The sequence below is a fragment of the Diaporthe citri genome (genome assembly GCF_014595645.1).
Source record: "Diaporthe citri strain NFHF-8-4 chromosome Unknown scaffold_9, whole genome shotgun sequence".
Classification (NCBI taxonomy): Eukaryota; Fungi; Ascomycota; class Sordariomycetes; order Diaporthales; family Diaporthaceae; genus Diaporthe; species Diaporthe citri.
In genome coordinates this window covers 214,769-231,334 of record NW_025064854.1, presented here as the reverse complement: position 1 = coordinate 231,334, position 16,566 = coordinate 214,769, and the positions used below count along the sequence as shown (strand labels likewise).

The 16,566-nt window shown below is 56.3% G+C and overlaps 4 protein-coding genes across 4 annotated transcripts; 2 read left to right on the top strand and 2 right to left on the bottom strand.

The window, feature by feature from the left end:
• Positions 1-3,476: 3,476 nt before the first annotated feature.
• On the top strand, positions 3,477-5,804 carry INS49_015246 (uncharacterized protein; the record flags this gene model as incomplete). Its single annotated transcript, XM_043175928.1, has 7 exons — positions 3,477-3,620; positions 3,696-3,785; positions 3,852-3,954; positions 4,023-4,116; positions 4,184-5,132; positions 5,195-5,319; positions 5,384-5,804. 7 exons carry the CDS (start codon positions 3,477-3,479, stop codon positions 5,802-5,804), a joined length of 1,926 nt encoding a protein of 641 aa, XP_043019383.1.
• Positions 5,805-7,540: 1,736 nt separating this feature from the next.
• Positions 7,541-8,651, top strand: INS49_015245 (uncharacterized protein; the record flags this gene model as incomplete). Its single annotated transcript, XM_043175927.1, has 3 exons — positions 7,541-7,562; positions 7,632-7,645; positions 7,749-8,651. 3 exons carry the CDS (start codon positions 7,541-7,543, stop codon positions 8,649-8,651), a joined length of 939 nt encoding a protein of 312 aa, XP_043019382.1.
• A 1,417-nt stretch (positions 8,652-10,068) lies between these two features.
• On the bottom strand, positions 10,069-12,964 carry INS49_015244 (uncharacterized protein; the record flags this gene model as incomplete). Its single annotated transcript, XM_043175926.1, has 5 exons — positions 10,069-11,357; positions 11,511-11,798; positions 11,852-12,536; positions 12,644-12,748; positions 12,941-12,964. 5 exons carry the CDS (start codon positions 12,962-12,964, stop codon positions 10,069-10,071), a joined length of 2,391 nt encoding a protein of 796 aa, XP_043019381.1.
• A 1,181-nt stretch (positions 12,965-14,145) lies between these two features.
• Positions 14,146-16,447, bottom strand: INS49_015243 (uncharacterized protein; the record flags this gene model as incomplete). The annotated part of the gene is made up of 2 exons (XM_043175925.1): positions 14,146-15,518; positions 15,937-16,447. 2 exons carry the CDS (start codon positions 16,445-16,447, stop codon positions 14,146-14,148), a joined length of 1,884 nt encoding a protein of 627 aa, XP_043019380.1.
• Between the last annotated feature and the right edge of the window lie 119 nt (positions 16,448-16,566).

Genomic DNA, 16,566 nt, shown 5'->3' with positions numbered 1-16,566 from the left:
CAGGGACTCGATCGCCTGGAGGGAATTGATGTCAGGTAATGCAGAGCACCCCGCAGCATCAGCACAGAAGGAGCAGTTACGCAGCCCTCGCTTGCGTCTTTGTGGATGACTTGGAATGGGTAGCTCAAGCAGAATGGCAAACATCCACTCCAAGACCCAGAGCATGCCTTGGGTCATGTCGGTGAGAGCATGAGAGCACCTCCTCACTCTGTGAACACGAATTCCACAGTCTTGTGGCAACAGTGCCCCTTTTCCTGGAGTAGCATGTACTGGTGGAGGTGATTGGCAGCTGAGGTGGAGGCATGACCAATTTTGAAGAGATTTTATCAGAACCGTATCTCAATTGGGACCACAGAGAACAGATGGCAGGCAATGGAAGGAAGTGGCCACAACCTAATGAAGCCACAATAGCGCACCATCGCACAGCGGTACAAGTTGATGGCTCCAGAGGCCGTTCAGAAGTTAGGACAACAATGAAGTCCGATTCGTACGAACGCATATGGGATGGAGAGGAAGAAACCGGTGGGCTTTCTTTCTTGTCGGAAGGAAGTCACTACGCGGCATATCCAGCCATTGGTTCTCAAGTCACCGGTCGAGGAACGACTTCAACAACTCGAATCATCTCGCACCAAAATTCATCGAGTGCACGGGACTGCAGCCGGCATCCCCGGCAGGCGGATGAGGACGGACACAGTTTGGCCCATGGAAATACATGTATACAAAGCTCAGACGTACCTAGGTACCGCCTGGCCGGATGGTAACCAGGGAGCTCTGATGCTAAGCGAGTGATCAAGATCAATTCTGCTGATCGGCATGAATATGCGTCTCTGCAGGGAAATTGATCAGAAATGCTGCAACTTAAAGAGGCACTGTGATGCTATCTACACGCTTGGAGCTGTCGATGAATAGAAAGGATCTTATCTTTTCCAGACCCAGGAATTAGAGGGAGTAAGGAGGCTGAGACTTCTCTCGGGCGTCAAACTCCCATGCTCAGTGGGCGTCGCTCGAGGCTCAGATGACATGCTGGTTCCCGAAGCCATCTTGGGCCGTCTGCCTCGTTCAGCTACAATCATTCAGGGGTTAGGAGTAGACTACGACTTGGACAAAGAAGGCCAGACTACCTACAGTAAGACTTCGGTCCGGAGCTACCTGCTGTGACGCCCCAAGACACCCAGGGACATGTCTCGTGGACCGATGCCTCACCTGCCAATAGATTGACTGCCGTCGACTGCCATCGCATTTCGGCATCGCATGACGTGGCGCAGCCGCAAGATGCGTTGTCAAGCCTGATGCCGGAATTCATTCATCCCAGGCAGGCTTGTTAGAAAGTACTTTGGTGCTTAGTGGAATTCGCCTGGCCTAACTATGGAGATGAACTGGAATGCTATCGTAACGTTCAGCGCTCACATTCCTCCTTACTTTCCCATCGAATGAACTACATTGTGCTCGCCACATGGTCTTTTCAATGGCCAGGCTAGACCTCAGGGCTGGTACATGCTAGCTCTTACTCCTGGATTTCCAAAGTCAAGACTAAATCGCTTCTATACCCCACAACCCTACCGTCGACACATTTCCTTGGGTGAGACAAGGATACAAGACACCGACCTGTAGGTTTCTCTGTCCTCTGTCCGTCAGTGGCCCGTTCGGGTAAGCCGTCCAGACAATTCCTTTGCTCCAGCGATGACATGTCTTGTGGAGTCTCGGGCAGCTGGGGGACGAGTGTTACGGATTGAAGACAAAAACGGGGCTGTGAGTATGTACGCAATGCCATCACTCGCTCTCGAGTTTTTGGGTGTCCGACGCAATCGACACCGGTGATATGGGAAGCCCCAGTACATCGAGGGTGCTACTTCCGTCCCGGCGGGCCCTGAGATGCAATCACCTTCTTCTCTCGCCCTCCCTGTAATCCTTACACGTCTTATGGACGCCCGCGCTCCCTCATCCTGCAGCCACCCGCGAGGCCATGGCCGCCATCTCTCCCGTCTGGGTAAGTAGCTAGCCACCTCAATGTAAAGCCTTCCCATGTCTAGGTTGCAAATGGCGCGGGCCATGGCGGCCTCCTCGGGAGGGACAGAGTGGGCGGCCGCATTAGGCCTGCGATCCCTCGTCTCTCTATTGCCAAAGCCTCGAAGCTGTCGGGCTCACACGGAAACCGGAACCTGGAGACACATTGTGTGAATGGGGTTGTGGTGCCTTTGCGAACCAAATGAACCCGTCGGTAAGTTTGATGCCTTTGCTCCATGGCTGGTATTAGTTTCCTCTTCCATCCTCCGCGAAAGCGGTCCGACGTCGCATGCGCGTCCTGTGCATGCAATCTTTTGAAAAGATCCGGCAGTGGTGCATCTCCACATGTCGTGGAGCGCATGCTAAGCGAGTTTAATCTTGCTGTGCCCGATATCCAGCTGCGCATTGCCGATTAAGCACGTCGCTCACACGGAGGTGTGCGACGGGACTTGATGCCGGAAAGAGAAAGCTCGATCGGAGTCGACACAGCTGCATGTCTTCGAGTCGGATTGGCCAATGACTGGCATTCCCGGGTCTATGCCGCTGAATCAGTGGGTTGTTGGGCTTTTCCCTCATTATTGAGGCTGGCAAATGACAGCTTAACTCGAGCTCGTCCGTAGGTGACACCGGTGTGCAGAGCAAGACATGACTTCGACTGCATGGCCAGCAGGTGGGCCGAAGAAAGCACCGAGGGCTGTACGGGCTCAGCGAATTCGAAGAACCCCGACCGAACACCTCAGTGGCTCTGACATCTGGATAATCTCCTGGTGAAATGCGCCAGGCAAACAAAGTGCGGTCGTATTGACCAAGCAGGTTTCAGTACGGAGCAGCAGGTCGTGGAGCTGATGTGTGCTCCTTCATACACCACGGGCTTCGAGCAGAATTCTTGATTAGTGGCAAAAATTGTATGTGTGGGAGAGGTCGAACTTGTCGCCCATGGCCACAACCGGTCACCTCTCTGTACGCTGAGCGAGGATGTCCAACAAGGCTCACGCTCACCGGCAGGAGGAGGCGCGAGACGGTTCGGGTTCTCCCAATATGTCGCTACTCAAGTACATGCGTGACAGAAACTGGCCAACCAAGGGGCCCAAGATGTGTTTGAGTCACTCTGTATGGGCGAGAACGTCCACGTCCGTATAGCGGATTTAAGATCAATGGCCCGGGGTTCGCACTAATATGTGCTTCCGAGTCTGATGCAGCGACTTCTTGTTTCCGGGCCTCCCCTTTCCCCATGTTTTCCAGTGTACACATGGAGGCGGGTGCCGTGACACACCCTGACTCAAAAGTGTCTCTGCTCTGATCCCACTATACCACGGGATTCCATCCCACGTTTCTCTTGTTCTCATTCTCTTCCTCATCCTCCTTGTTGCTGGTTGTCCTGCCTGCCACTCGTTCACTAAACGCCGACGACTAAGTCTGACAAGATCCGGGTGTCCTTCTAGCCAAAGGGGTTTTCGATCTTTCAAGACTCAATGGAGGACCAAATAGACTATGTTCAAAGCCAAAGTCGAATGGCGAGGGGCTTTGAGTGGATGACGGACCGGCTGAGGAGGTTCGAATCTTCAGTCAACACATCGACGTTCGGCCGGGTCTTTCGACTCGGTGGGTGTGGCCATGTATGATATTGTCTCCCCTTTTCGATGATCCGAGGATGTGAACGTATTGGGCTGATAATTTCACGTACAATACAGCCTCAAGAGATCCAAGATGCCAGCTTCTATACAGAGATCCGCGCCGGCCTCACAACCTTTGCCACGATGGCATACATAATCGCCGTCAACGTGAGTGTCTTCAATCGCCATTTAGGAACCCGAAAAGTCGAATAGAAGTTTTAACATCCGCTGCAGGCAGACATACTGTCAGAAACCGGCGGCACCTGCAAGTGTGACCTACCATTTGGCCCCCAAGATACCTGTGCAAACGAGCCAGAGTATTTATCTTGCCAGAACAGTAAGGAACGGTCCTGTACGAGAAGGGCGAAGACGAATACCTGAGTACCTGACATTAAATATCTGCAGTGGTCAAGCGAGATCTTATAACAGCGACCGCAGCGTTGTCGGGGCTCGCCAGCATTGTCTTCGGTTTCTTCACCAATCTTCCGGTGGCATTGGCGTGAGTCGTTACTATATCTGGCTTTTGTTCTTTGTCCCAAGAACCAGTGTGCTAATTGTGCCTGTAGTCCAGGCATGGGGCTTAACGCCTACTTCGCCTACCAGGTCGTCGGTATTCGCGGTAGGGGTCCGGTACCATACTCGCTAGCTTTGACGGCAGTCTTCGTGGAGGGCTTCATCTTTATCATACTCGCCCTGACTGGCATGCGTCACTGGCTTGTGAAGATCATCCCCGGAACCATCAAGACCGCCAGCGGCGTAGGAATCGGACTGTTCCTCACCATGGTCGGGATGTCGTACGCCGAGGGCATCGGCATCATCACCGGGAACCCCAAGACGCCACTGGCCATTGCTGGCTGCGACGCTGCGTATCTCGACCTCAAGACCGGCGCCTGCATGAGCCACCTCATGACCAGCTCCAAGATGTGGCTCGGGATCATGTGCGGCGGGCTGCTGACGGCCTTCCTGATGGCCTTCCGGGTCAAGGCGGCCATCATCATCGGCGTGGCCCTCGTCTCGATCCTGTCCTGGCCCCGCAGCACCCCCTTCACCTACTTCCCCAACACGGACGAGGGCGACGAGCGCTTCGACTTCTTCAAGAAGGTGGTCAGCTTCCACCCCATCACCCACACCCTCAACGCGCAGCAGTGGGACCTGTCGGGCAACTACGGCGCCAGCTTCGCCCTCGCCCTGTTCACCTTCCTGTACGTCGACGTCATCGACTGCACCGCGACGCTGTACTCGATGGCGCGCTTCTGCAACAAGACGCGCAAGGGCGACGGGGACTTCCCCCGGTCGACGGTGGCGTACTGCACCGACGCTGCGTGCATCTCCGTCGGGTCGCTGCTGGGCTGCTCGCCCGTCACGGCTTTCATCGAGAGCGGAGCAGGCATAGCGGAAGGCGGGAGGACGGGGCTCACGGCCATCGTGACAGGGCTGTGCTTTCTAGTCTCGGTGTTCTTCGCCCCTATTTTTGCTTCGATACCCCCCTGGGCCACGGGATGCACCCTGATTCTTGTGAGTAATACCGAGTCCCCCTATCCAGTCGAAGCGTCGCTGACAAGACTTTTGCACCTCAGGTTGGCTGTCTGATGATTCGCCAGGTGACCGCGGTCAACTGGCGCTATGTCGGCGACGCTATCCCATCCTTCGTGACGATCGCCTTCATCCCTTTTAGTTACAGCGTCGCATACGGACTCATTGCGTAAACTCTACCCTGCCTTTTATTACATGAAGTTCCACGGGTCCATGCTGACTGACAATCACAGCGGCCTCTTCGTATACACCGCCCTCAACGGCATGATCTGGGCGGTAATGACCCTCAGCCGCGGCGGGCTCGAGCCGAAAGACTACCAGTATAAAGAGTACTGGACTTGGAAGCCCGCCGGCGAGAAGCCGTGGATCGTGCGCGTCTTCAGCAAGGGCAGGTTCTGGGAGGACGAGCGGAGGCGGCGGGAGCAGCGGTCCGGGGACGACGGCGCCAAGCAGCACCACGACGAGTTCGCCATGTCCGAGGTCGACCTCGACAGCACGCGCACCTCGCACGTCGGCACTTCGTTTGCCGCATCCACTCACAGAGCGTCGGCGATGCCCTCTGAGGGCCACCACCGCAGGGATGGGAGCGCGGGGGAGGCACATGAGATGGACCTTGTGGTACCGCAGCAGGTGAATGTTGCGCCCCACAAGTAGACATATTGTCCGGCCCTCGTCACTTTTTGTTTGGTCATGTGCGACAGACGTCCTGGGGAACGGTCTTTTGCGCGAGGAGCCTGGGGCTGCTCTTTGTTACGAAGGGGAACGTTCGTGCTCGACGTGAAGATACTTCATGATACACGTTTCGCTACGAATTACACTGATCAGGAGGATGTAAAAGAAAATGTTATCTAGACTAGATGGTTTGGGTTTTCATTTGAACAGTTGGCCGCTGATCCGTCGAGTGTCTCTTATTCACGATAAGAAAAGTCACCACAGAGTGATGTGGAACATTGAACTTGCACAGAAACAAGACATGATCGGACCCCGTTGCATACTTGAGACTGATCAATTCAAACCTTACTTTGATACATAGGGTACGTACATATAAGGGTAATATTGATCAGTAGAATTTTGAAAAGTTAAGAGCACCATTGTCGTGAAACGATTGAAGATGAGCCATCACGTATTTTCCCGGCCACATTCATGCCCAAAGCCTACACAGTATGTAACACATGGCCAAGGAGCCCTGCATTTGTCGATTGTCATTGAAGCCAACCGTCGTCAAACCCAAGGAATGGGCACGCCAGCTTCCCATCAAAACTACTCCCGATCTTTCTTGATCAGCTCGGCTGCCCTCCCCGACACCCCATAGACGGTAGCCTGTAGATTAGCCGTCGTGACGAGGGGCATCATGCTCAAGTCAACAACACGCAACCCCTGAACACCGTACACCTGAGCCAGAGAGCCAGAAAAGCATGCGACGGTCGACTCCACGCGTTTAATGGTGTAACTGGTCGATTTCAGACCTCGGCCTATGGAAATGAAGACCATATAGTGCTACGGTGATTGCGAAATTCTCCCTACGACTTCTGTCAGTGTAGATGTTCCAGCTGTGAGGGCTTGACTAGTTGTCGCGCACACTCTTTCTTAAATAGAATCAAGTGCTGTGACAGCGTCACCCTTGGAGACAGACAGAAACTCGGCTGGGACATCCTGAAATTGAAGGTCCACCGCGTTAAGTAACGGCTGTATTGTGCTATACGCTCCGCATCAATAGTAGCTGAATATCCAGTGCAGTCCATTACCTTGCCGGAGGTGCATTCGATTGGAAAGTGCTGTCCTCGGAACTGTGGAGAGTGAATATGTCATAATCTTAGAAGGCAATGATAACCGGGCTATCAATGGACAGCAGTTTCAAATTTTCTGACGGGAAATGACATTCTTAAATGTTGCTGGAGAGTGTCAGCTCGCGTGGGGTATGCATGAAGCAGTGCAATATCTACCTGTGAGCTGGTCATAGGCCTTGCAATATACCACTCTCATAGATTCTTACAATGACTGGTCCGGTTTGGAAATGGCATTTCAAATTGCAGGTTGGGAAAGCTACTTCTAGACAGTGGTGCACACTTGCCGGGCAAGCTGATTTCTAAGCCTTATCGATAAGACAGCTTCGGTGGCCCATCCCCGATACCAGGGGTCTTTCAACGTCATCGGGAGCTCCCCACCAAACGCCATGAGAAGCTCTTCTCATTATCCTCAACCGCGAGCTCAACCAATAACCACAAGCGTTCAACCTCACCAGGCCAGTATTAAATGAGATACGCTTGCGGCTGGTCGTCCGTCTTCTTTCTCTGTGCTCTACCCAATCCATCACGACCTCTCCAACCTGCGTCTCGTCCAGGAACTGTAATTAATTCTCCTCATCGCGGACTGTCTCCCAGACCGTCAAGATGAGTGGCGGTTGGAACACAAGTGAGTTTTTCGCCTCCTTCAAAGAGGCATCTATGGTCGGCGAAGCTCCAGAATGCTAATTGGTCCTAGTTGAGTCCGATGCGGTACGTTCTCGCCCTCTACGCCCGCCACTAACGAGCCGCAACAGTCGCCCTGAGCTCTCCTCTATGCGCTCATCTGGATGAGCCGTGCGCTGACACTTACAAGGGCGTCTTCACCTACCTGCTGGACAACCTCGGTGTGAAAAATGTGCAGTTTGAGGAGCTCATAACGATGGACCCCGATTCTCTCGCGCAGCTGCACCCCGTCTACGGCGTCATCTTCCTCTTCAAGTACCCCACCGACACACCCTACACCTCGGCCGAGAAGCCCCACGAGGGCACCTTCGACCACGACGCCGCAGAGCGCCTCTTCTTCGCCGCCCAGACCATCCAGAACGCGTGCGGCACCCAGGCGCTCCTGTCGGTGCTCATGAACAAGCAGGACGAGCGGTCGCCCGAGGGGGAGGCGGGCCACATTGACATCGGGGAGAAGCTGCGCGACTTCCGCGACTTCACCATGGCGCTGCCGCCCGAGTTCCGCGGGGAGGCCCTGTCCAACAGCGAGCTGATCCGCGACGTGCACAACTCGTTCGCCAAGAGCAGCCCCTTCGCCGACGAGACGCAGCGGACGAGCGGCGAGGCCGAGGACGTCTACCACTTCGTCGCCTACACCCCCGTCGGCGGCACCCTGTACGAGATGGACGGCCTGCAGCCCGCGCCCATCAGCCACGGCACCTGCACGCAGGAGGAGTTCCCGGCCAAGGTGATGGAGGTGCTGCAGCGGAGGGTGAGCCGGTACGACGCGACCGAGATCAGGTTTAATCTGCTAGCCATGGTTCGCGACCTACGCATCCGGGCGAGGGAGATCGGGGACCACGAGCTGCTGGAGCGGGAGCAGAGGAAGCGGAGGGACTGGCGCTTTGAGAACGCGCTCAGGCGGCACAACTTTGTCGGGTTCGCCGGGGAGGTCCTGAAGGGGCGTGGTCGCCTCGAAGCTGAAGGAGGGCGGCGAGGACGCGTACAAGAAGTGGGTGGACGACGCGACGGGGAAGATGAAGCACCGGGCTGAGACCAAGAGGAAAGCGGGCGGTGACGACGTCGAGATGGCGGGATAGTAGTGGTCGACGATCGCGGGAGGGACCTCTCAACGGCTTATTCTTACACAACCTGGGACGCCTCACCTATCCGAGACCTACTGGATGAATTTGACAGATGGAAGGCATATCAGATCTTGACGCAGGCATCACACACTCATCATTTTCTTGAGTACGCGGCTGTAGCCAAGCTGACTTTTCACAGTTACCCACCCAATAATTGCTGGATCAGGGACGGGCCTGAAGTCTGTCCCCATACCAGCAGGGCCCGCTCTAGGTGACTGCGCAGCAGACACACATTGGCCGCCAGGGCTTCAAATAATCTACAACCGGCAAATATCGGTGCTTGACTGATTCGAGGGGCCTCCCACCGATACCACGTAACAGAAACACATGTCATGTCCGGAGAACAGTGTAGATTCCGCCTCAGAATCGACGGGCATCTGTAAGATCACGTCTCCAGCTACTCCTGGCTCCGACAACTGTCTTGGCGCTGCCCTACGCGGCGATACCCGCGCAGGCGCCCTCACTGGTAGGTGCCCTGGCCCTTTGCCCTTTATCAGGGTCGGGAAATCTACGCGAAATTTGCAAAGCCATTATAGTATGTATCGCTCTAGCCCATGTCCCTCCCTTCCCAAACAGCAACCCTCCGGTCCGCGTCGATCACCGAGCGGAAGAAGACGCCGGAGCTCTCGGGGTCGACCGGCGACGGTGACCACGGTCCAGTCTAGAGATCGACGCTTGCATTATGCAGTACGCAGGCAGCCTCCGCGCCCACTTCCGAGGAATTAATGTGTGGAAAGAAACCGACGGTTCCCAAGCCAGGCGGGACGGCCCGGCGCTTGATCTTGCTTCGAGATCGCCTTCCGCGCCGTTGAAACAAGTGCGTGTCCCGTCTCGCATCTCCGCAGCGAATAGCTTTCCTAAGCGCAGTACATCCTGTGTACGCACACCGATGTGTACAGGACCGGCTGCACTCCGCCAATGCCGCCATTCTTTCGGAAAGACGCGCTTGCCTGTGCAGTGCGCCACATTGGTGCAAATCGGAAAGTTCAGATGTCAGGGCAAAAATAAGCACGGAGTTCGCGGCATCTTCCCAAGTTGTCGGAACGCCGATAGCGGTAGAACAGTGAAGCCTTTGCTTCTGCACAGGAAGGAATAAGCTGGCGACTTACAGCAGCAAATTAATCATCCACACTTAGAGCCAGGCAATGGAGTGTAAACGCTGACCCACGACACTTGCTGTACTCGCCATAAATCACCAGCAGTAGAGCAATTCTTTGCGTCGGTTGAAAGACTGGTTCCCATGATTTGGTATCTCCGTATGTCTCGCTGTCGATGAGTGCTACAAGAAAGCTAAAATAATGGCCCATTTCAAAACCCGCCCACAACTCAGTCCTCGGCATCCTCTACGGTAGCAGCAGGCGCTTTGCCCTTCGTGGCCGCCGAGGAATCCTCGTGCCCCTCGGCCGCTGGCGGAGCAGCTGACGCACTCGCCTCACCGGAAGCGCTCGCGCCCTCATCACCAGTCTCCTGGTTGCTGCTGTTCTCCCCTTCGCGTGTCTGGGATGCAGACCGGCTCGAGCCAGGCGCTTCTAGCCCGAATGGCAACCCACCACTCCCACCGCCGCCGCCAAAGAGCTGCGCCGACCCACCCCAGACTGGCGTCACCGGTGTTGGGGCTGCCACTTGGGGTGGTTCGGCTGTCGACTGGCGGGGAGCCTGATGAGCGTCTGTACTGTGGATCTCCTCGGATGTGGCTCCTCCATTAATGCCCGAGGCCATTCCACCAGTGCTGCTCGACGACTGGGGTGGTATGGCCCCATTTGGCTGGCCGTTTCCAGCTTGCTGGGCCCCTTCTGGCGGGTGGTTTGGTGTCAGACCATCGTGGATTTGAGTCCCATTTGCCGGGACCGCACCCGCGTCGAGGCGCTGAAGGGGCATGAGGGACCATCCTGGTGGGATAACGACACCTTCGGGAAGGTCTGCGCTGCCAGAGGGAATAGCTGATGTCTGTGGAACGGCCCCGTGACGTGTTACGGTGGGCGAGTTCATCCTAGGAATGAAGGGGTTTGAGGCCTGGGGCATCGTCGCGAGAGGAATCTGGCCAGCGGGATATGCGACCGGCGTTGGTATCGGCGCGGCACCTGGCTGCTGGGGAGGTACACCACCAGCCGGAGCATTAGCACCATTAGGGGTAGGTATCGGCGGGCCAGGCTGGGTTGTGGGTTGTTGCTGGCCAGGGTTAAGCTGTCGGATGCGTGCGAGCTCAGAAAGCATGATGTTGATGAGCTGCAGTTCGTGTTGGGCCATGTGGACATTCTGTATGCCTTGCTGTATATCACGGACTTCCTGCTGGATCCTTTGATCGACTTCCAGCAACCTATTACGAACAGCCTCCATCGTCGAAAGATCCACAGGATTTGTCGCGGGAATATTCGCCTGTGCCGCCGCAGGGGGATTGGGGCCATTCAAGTCGACGCCCATTCTATTCGCCAGCTCTGCCACCTCCTGCCCACCCTGGGCAAAACCCAACCTTATTGGGCCGAGGTTGATGTATCGCATGGCGGCTCTAGGGCCTGCGGGTTGTTGTTGACCGTCTTGTCCGGCCTGCCCATTAAGCTGTGCATCCTGCACGCCGGGTGGCTGACCGTTCGCTGGTGCGGGCTGATTCTGCCCGCCTGGTAGGTTTGGTTGTATATGCAACGCCATTCTAGGGCGATATTGGCCGTTTCTCGGTGGTTGGTCGACCACGACAGAGCTCCGACAGGTTGGGCACACTTGTTGTCTTTCCAGCCAGCTCTTGAGACAACCAAAGTGTAAGATGTGGCCACATGGTAGTTTCTTCGGTCTTGTTCTCTCCACCTGCCCGGCGTTCGGGTCCCAAGGTCGCATCTCCTCTCGGCAGATAATGCAAGTATCTTCGCGCCCGAGGTCCTCCGCCGTGGCGTCTGGGTATCGACTCATATCCCTCAGTGCCTGCTTGTATCTCAGCAGGGCTGTCAGTCGCTTGACGAAGCTTCTTGTAGTCATGAAAAGGTCTCTCATTATGTGAATCGGTAGGCCGTAGAAGACGAGCAACACGCAGAAGAATGCGGTGTAGACCGAGAGCTTGAGCAGATCTGTTACTGCGTTAGACCGCGTTCCAAGATTGATAACCAGCACTCGGACTCACCAGCGAAGAGGTCCAGGAATAAGATCCACTGGCCCTTCGTATCCCAACCTGGGACTTCGATATCCATCTCATCGATATCGTCCTCGTCCGGCAGTGTCTCGGCATCTTCGGTCGTCTCCCCGGCCTCTCTTCTTCGCAGGATCTCTGCTCTCTGCTCTCTCACCTCCCGCCTTCGTTGCTCTAACCTCTGGGCAGTCTGCCTCTTGATGACACTCGCCTCGACCAGCGAGATAACATATCGCAACCCGGTGTGCAGGGAACCGACCGCCAGGACCGCGAATTCGAACAAGAACATGACCATCATCGTGGGCTTGGCCTGGGCGACGACGGTGTTGATGCAGTAGCTCAGCAGCCAAGAGTTGTATATGATGCTCGAGAGCAGCGACACGACGAGGCGGGCGTGGAAGAGGCGGGGGTTCGCGGGCGGTTGCTGCTCAAAGACCTCGACGCGGCCCTCTCCGATCCAGCCCCAGACCTTACCCGTGATAAGGGCGGTGAACATGACGATGAAGAAGGCGCCGACCTCTTCGCGGAAGACGGTCATGGCGAGGCAGGTCTCGGTGATGGCGAACCAGGCCTTCTCGTAGAGCTGCTCGACCTCGACGGGGCGGAGGGACCCGAAGCAGAGGCGCTGGAGGCCGTACATGAAGGAGCCGTAGACAAGGAAGACGAGGTTGACGAGGATCTGTCGGGGAGGGGGGGGAGTCAGTCTCGGCTGGGTCGTCATCGATGGTCGCGTGCCCCGACGTCGACGTGTGGGGTGCGACGGATGGGGGTTGGGCCGGGACTCACCATCAAGCAGAGGTTGCTCTGCGACAGATAGACCATGGCCGAGTAGAAGTTGGCGCGCTGGTAGAAGGCCGACGTGACAACCGCGGCCGCGAGGGCCGCCGAGGCCTATACAAAACACACATGTCAGCTCCGGGCCGGTCTCGCGATCATCAACACAGCTGCCACGACTGGGTGGTTTCCATGGATGATGGCCCACACAGACGGATCGGCAGGCGTTGCAACTTGGGTGGAGGGGGAATGTGTTCGGAGGAGGGGAAGCTGGGCTGGAGCTGGGAGCTGGAGCTGGGGCGCACATACCCCGGCGTACATGGCCAAGCGCATCTTGACGACTGTCCCCCGGGCTTGAGAGGATTCGGTTGCGTCGTCTGGTAAGGGAAAACAAACGAGGGCAGTGGCGTCGGTCAAGTGCCCATAGTGGCAGTCGGGATGCGAAGTAGTTGGCGACGCAGCTGGCGGGGAGGTGGCGTGCTCTGGGATTGTCGTTCAGCTTGATGCCACGTTGAAGTGTTCGGAGTTGTGCAGTGAGCTGAGCGGAAGGCCGGCCGTCATTCAATTACCAATTCCCTGCTCTTGACCAACCTAAGCCCGGGATGGCACAAGTGGCCCGTGCGCCAACAGTCAGCAAGCGCAACCGTCTTTCGGACTTGGTCTCGGTCTGGGGCTTTTATCTCCTGTGCCTCTCTCTGTCTGTATCCGTGCGTGTGGAGGTTTCTGGTCGAAACAAATCGCAGCCCTTAGAGTGATTGCCCACGTTGTACAGCGATTACTACAGGTTTCATCCATATTAACTTCGAGATGCTACGGACAGTTTGGCCTGACACGGGCCCGGACAAGAAGCATACCCAGTGGGGGACGGAGCTCATTCACATGGGGACCAGCGAGAATCATTACGGGGGCGGGACAAGAACAGCAACTGGACATGTAGTAAAGGGCTTTTTGATTCAACGAGTATTACACCCATCACGCGCGCTCAGGTCCATCATCATGTTCCCAAAGGCAGCACAGATTATAAATGGTGGTTGTCCCCACACACCAATACAATCCAACGTTAACTCCGCGCATTCCCGCCCAAAGCCAGAAACAAAGAGGGCCAAACCAGGAAGCCCTCCTCCCAAAAGTATATAACCATGTAACCCGGGTATCGTCGCAGCCATAAGGCGAATAGTGGTAGTAGTAGGAAGTAAGTAAGTAGGGAGGAATGGTCCACATGGTGCAACACACCCTTTTCCCTCCGCATCTTTTCACACCGAGAAAGTATGCCGCCCGCTCATGCCGCCGTCCCCAGAAGACATGTAGAAGAATGAAACAAAGTCACTTTTGCTTGCTCGCTTTCCAAGTCAGGAAAAAAAAAAAAAAAAAAAAAAAAAACCATATCCCGCGCATTCGTGAGTGCCGAGGAGTGATGAGAGTGGGTATCAAGATTCTCCTGCGCGTCGGGCCTGCCCCGCATCCCGAATCTGTGTGGGGTATATAAAGAGGGTAGCATCATCAACGATGCCGGCTCATTGCATCTGAGCATCCAGCATGGCCTTGATGTCGTCCTCCGTCGGGTCATCTGAGATCCAGATGCCCTTCTCCTCCTCGGTGGCGTTGAGGAAGCCCTCGGCACGCTTCATGGTCTGGACGTCCAGGTCGGTGACATAGGACTTGCCGTCCGCAAGTGGCACCCGCACCTCGCGCTCCGTGGACAGCATCATGTCGTCCTTGGCCAGTCGGCGGGGTCCGTCAAAGACGGCCATTACCCGCTTCTTCATCGTCATCTGGCCCTTGTCGAAACCCCACGACGACGGGTACTCCCTCCGGTGCTTGCGCGCCCGGCTGCTGGCGTTGGATTTGGACATGGAGACACCGCCACGCGAGTGCGTCAGGCCGCGGGACTTCTGCACGCCGTTGGCCGGGTTGCCCTTGGACTTTTTGGTGGGCGACGCCGAGGTCTTGACGCCGAGCGCCATCAGGTTCTGCTCGTCGAGGAACTGGCCCTCCTCGTCCTCCATCAGCTCCTCGTCATCGTCGTCCTCCGTCATCATCGTCTGCGTCGTGGTCGGCAGGCTGTTCTTCTCCAGCGTGGCGTGCACCTCGCGGTCGTTCTCGACCTCCGCGAGCCTCCTCGCGTTGACCGCCTCAGCAGGGTCTTCTTGCTGAACAATGCGCAGAACACAGTCGTCCAAGTGCTCGTAGAAGTCCTGCGCGTTGCTGAACGTCTGCGAACATGTCGAACACTTGCCAGTGGCATCGGGCGCGTAACCGGGCCCTGGCTTCTTCCCCGTGGATGTTGAGGTGGAGGCACCATTCTTGTTCTTGCGGCTGTTGGGTGGTGTCTGCTCCACTCCGTGCACCGCTGTAAGGTGCCTCTTGAACACGTCTGCCCTGTTAAAGGACTTCTCCGCTGCGGAGCCGGAGCCTGGGCAGAAACCGCAGACCATGGTGCCTTTGTAATGGGTGAGGGTATGACGGTTCTTGTCATACTTCCTCGCAAAGCCCTTAATGTGGTACTCACACGTCGTGATGGGGCACTTCTCGGGGCGCTCCGTCTGGTGAGTCAACATGTGGGCTTTGAGGTCCTTGAAGGTCTTTCCGCAGTCGGGATGCGGGCATCGTTGCTTCTCCTTCGAGTCACTGTCGCTGTACGCTCCAGAATGGCCGGACTGATACGAGACCAGGCTGGGCCGTCGTCCTTGGTCGATCGGTGCTTGGTAAGGAGAGTAGTGGTAGCTGGCGTTGGGTGGCATGAATGGGCTTTGGCTGCCTGTCCTTAGGTGTGGTGAGGATGCAGTGAGAGCGGGCGAGTTGGGGTATGCGGATGAGTTCTGCTGGAAACCAGCGTCATAAGGCGGCATGAGCGGCCGGCTGATCTCGTGGTGGATCAAGCTTGGGTCTGATGGAGAAATCACAAAGTCAGCAAAATGCCTCTTCGGAGAGCTGAAGAGATTATCAAGGAAACCAACAAGAAGACCCGAGAGGAGCAATAAAATGACCACTAGACTGAGAAAAGAAAGAAGAAACCACTTGAGGCGTTGTCGGACTTGTCCAGCCAGCCGCTGTGGGAGAAGAAAACGGAGTTACGGAATCAGGAGAAGTGAAGACACTGGATTTTCTGGACGACTGGGGGGAAATCGGCGAACTCGACGTCTGCGCCTGCGAGGCGACAGAACAAGCATCCACAGCAGACCAAGGCTCGGCGGGTACAGTACATGATGATTGGCAGGACACAGGAGGGGAGACAGGAGCAGAACTACGCTGTTCTTGCTGGAGATGCTCGGGAGCAACGGATGTAGAAGTCTTTGGTGACTCACCAACATATCCGGGTGGTTTTGAACTGTCTGCGAACGCGAAAGGTGTGAGATCCTCCATACCTTGTGGGACGTAGCTGTTGTACTCGGAGCCGGTGAAGTACTCGTGAGAGCCGACGATGCCGGGGCTCAGGGCCACGCCTTGAGGGCCTGCCCACTCGGGTACTGGTGCTGGCTGGCCGTGGTTTGACTGTGGTGAGCCGACTGCTGAGGAAGGCGCTGAAGGGGCAGAAGCAGTGGACATGTTTGAAGGGATGCCCATCTCTCTGTCTTCCTGGAATATGGGCGGTGACATGCGACCGCCATACGACCAGCCTGTGGGGCCGTCGGCGGCATATGGCAGGTGGTGGTCAAAGCCGTTCATGTTTGAGGGGAATTCCTGGGCGAGTCGTGGGAAGTAGACGTCGGAGGTGAGGCCCAGGTCCACGCCGGCAGCAGAGAAGGCGCCTTGGGGAGGATCAGGGTAGATGGAGCTCAGGTGCTCCTGCTCCTCACTCATGTGTCTGGGCAACATGGCGAAAGTGTGATGCTCAAGAGATACCATGGTGGTGGCGACAGAATACAACTAGGCTGGTCTCACAATATGACTCCGTCAGAGAAGTCAGATCCGAGAGTGGCGACGGAGCTCAGGCT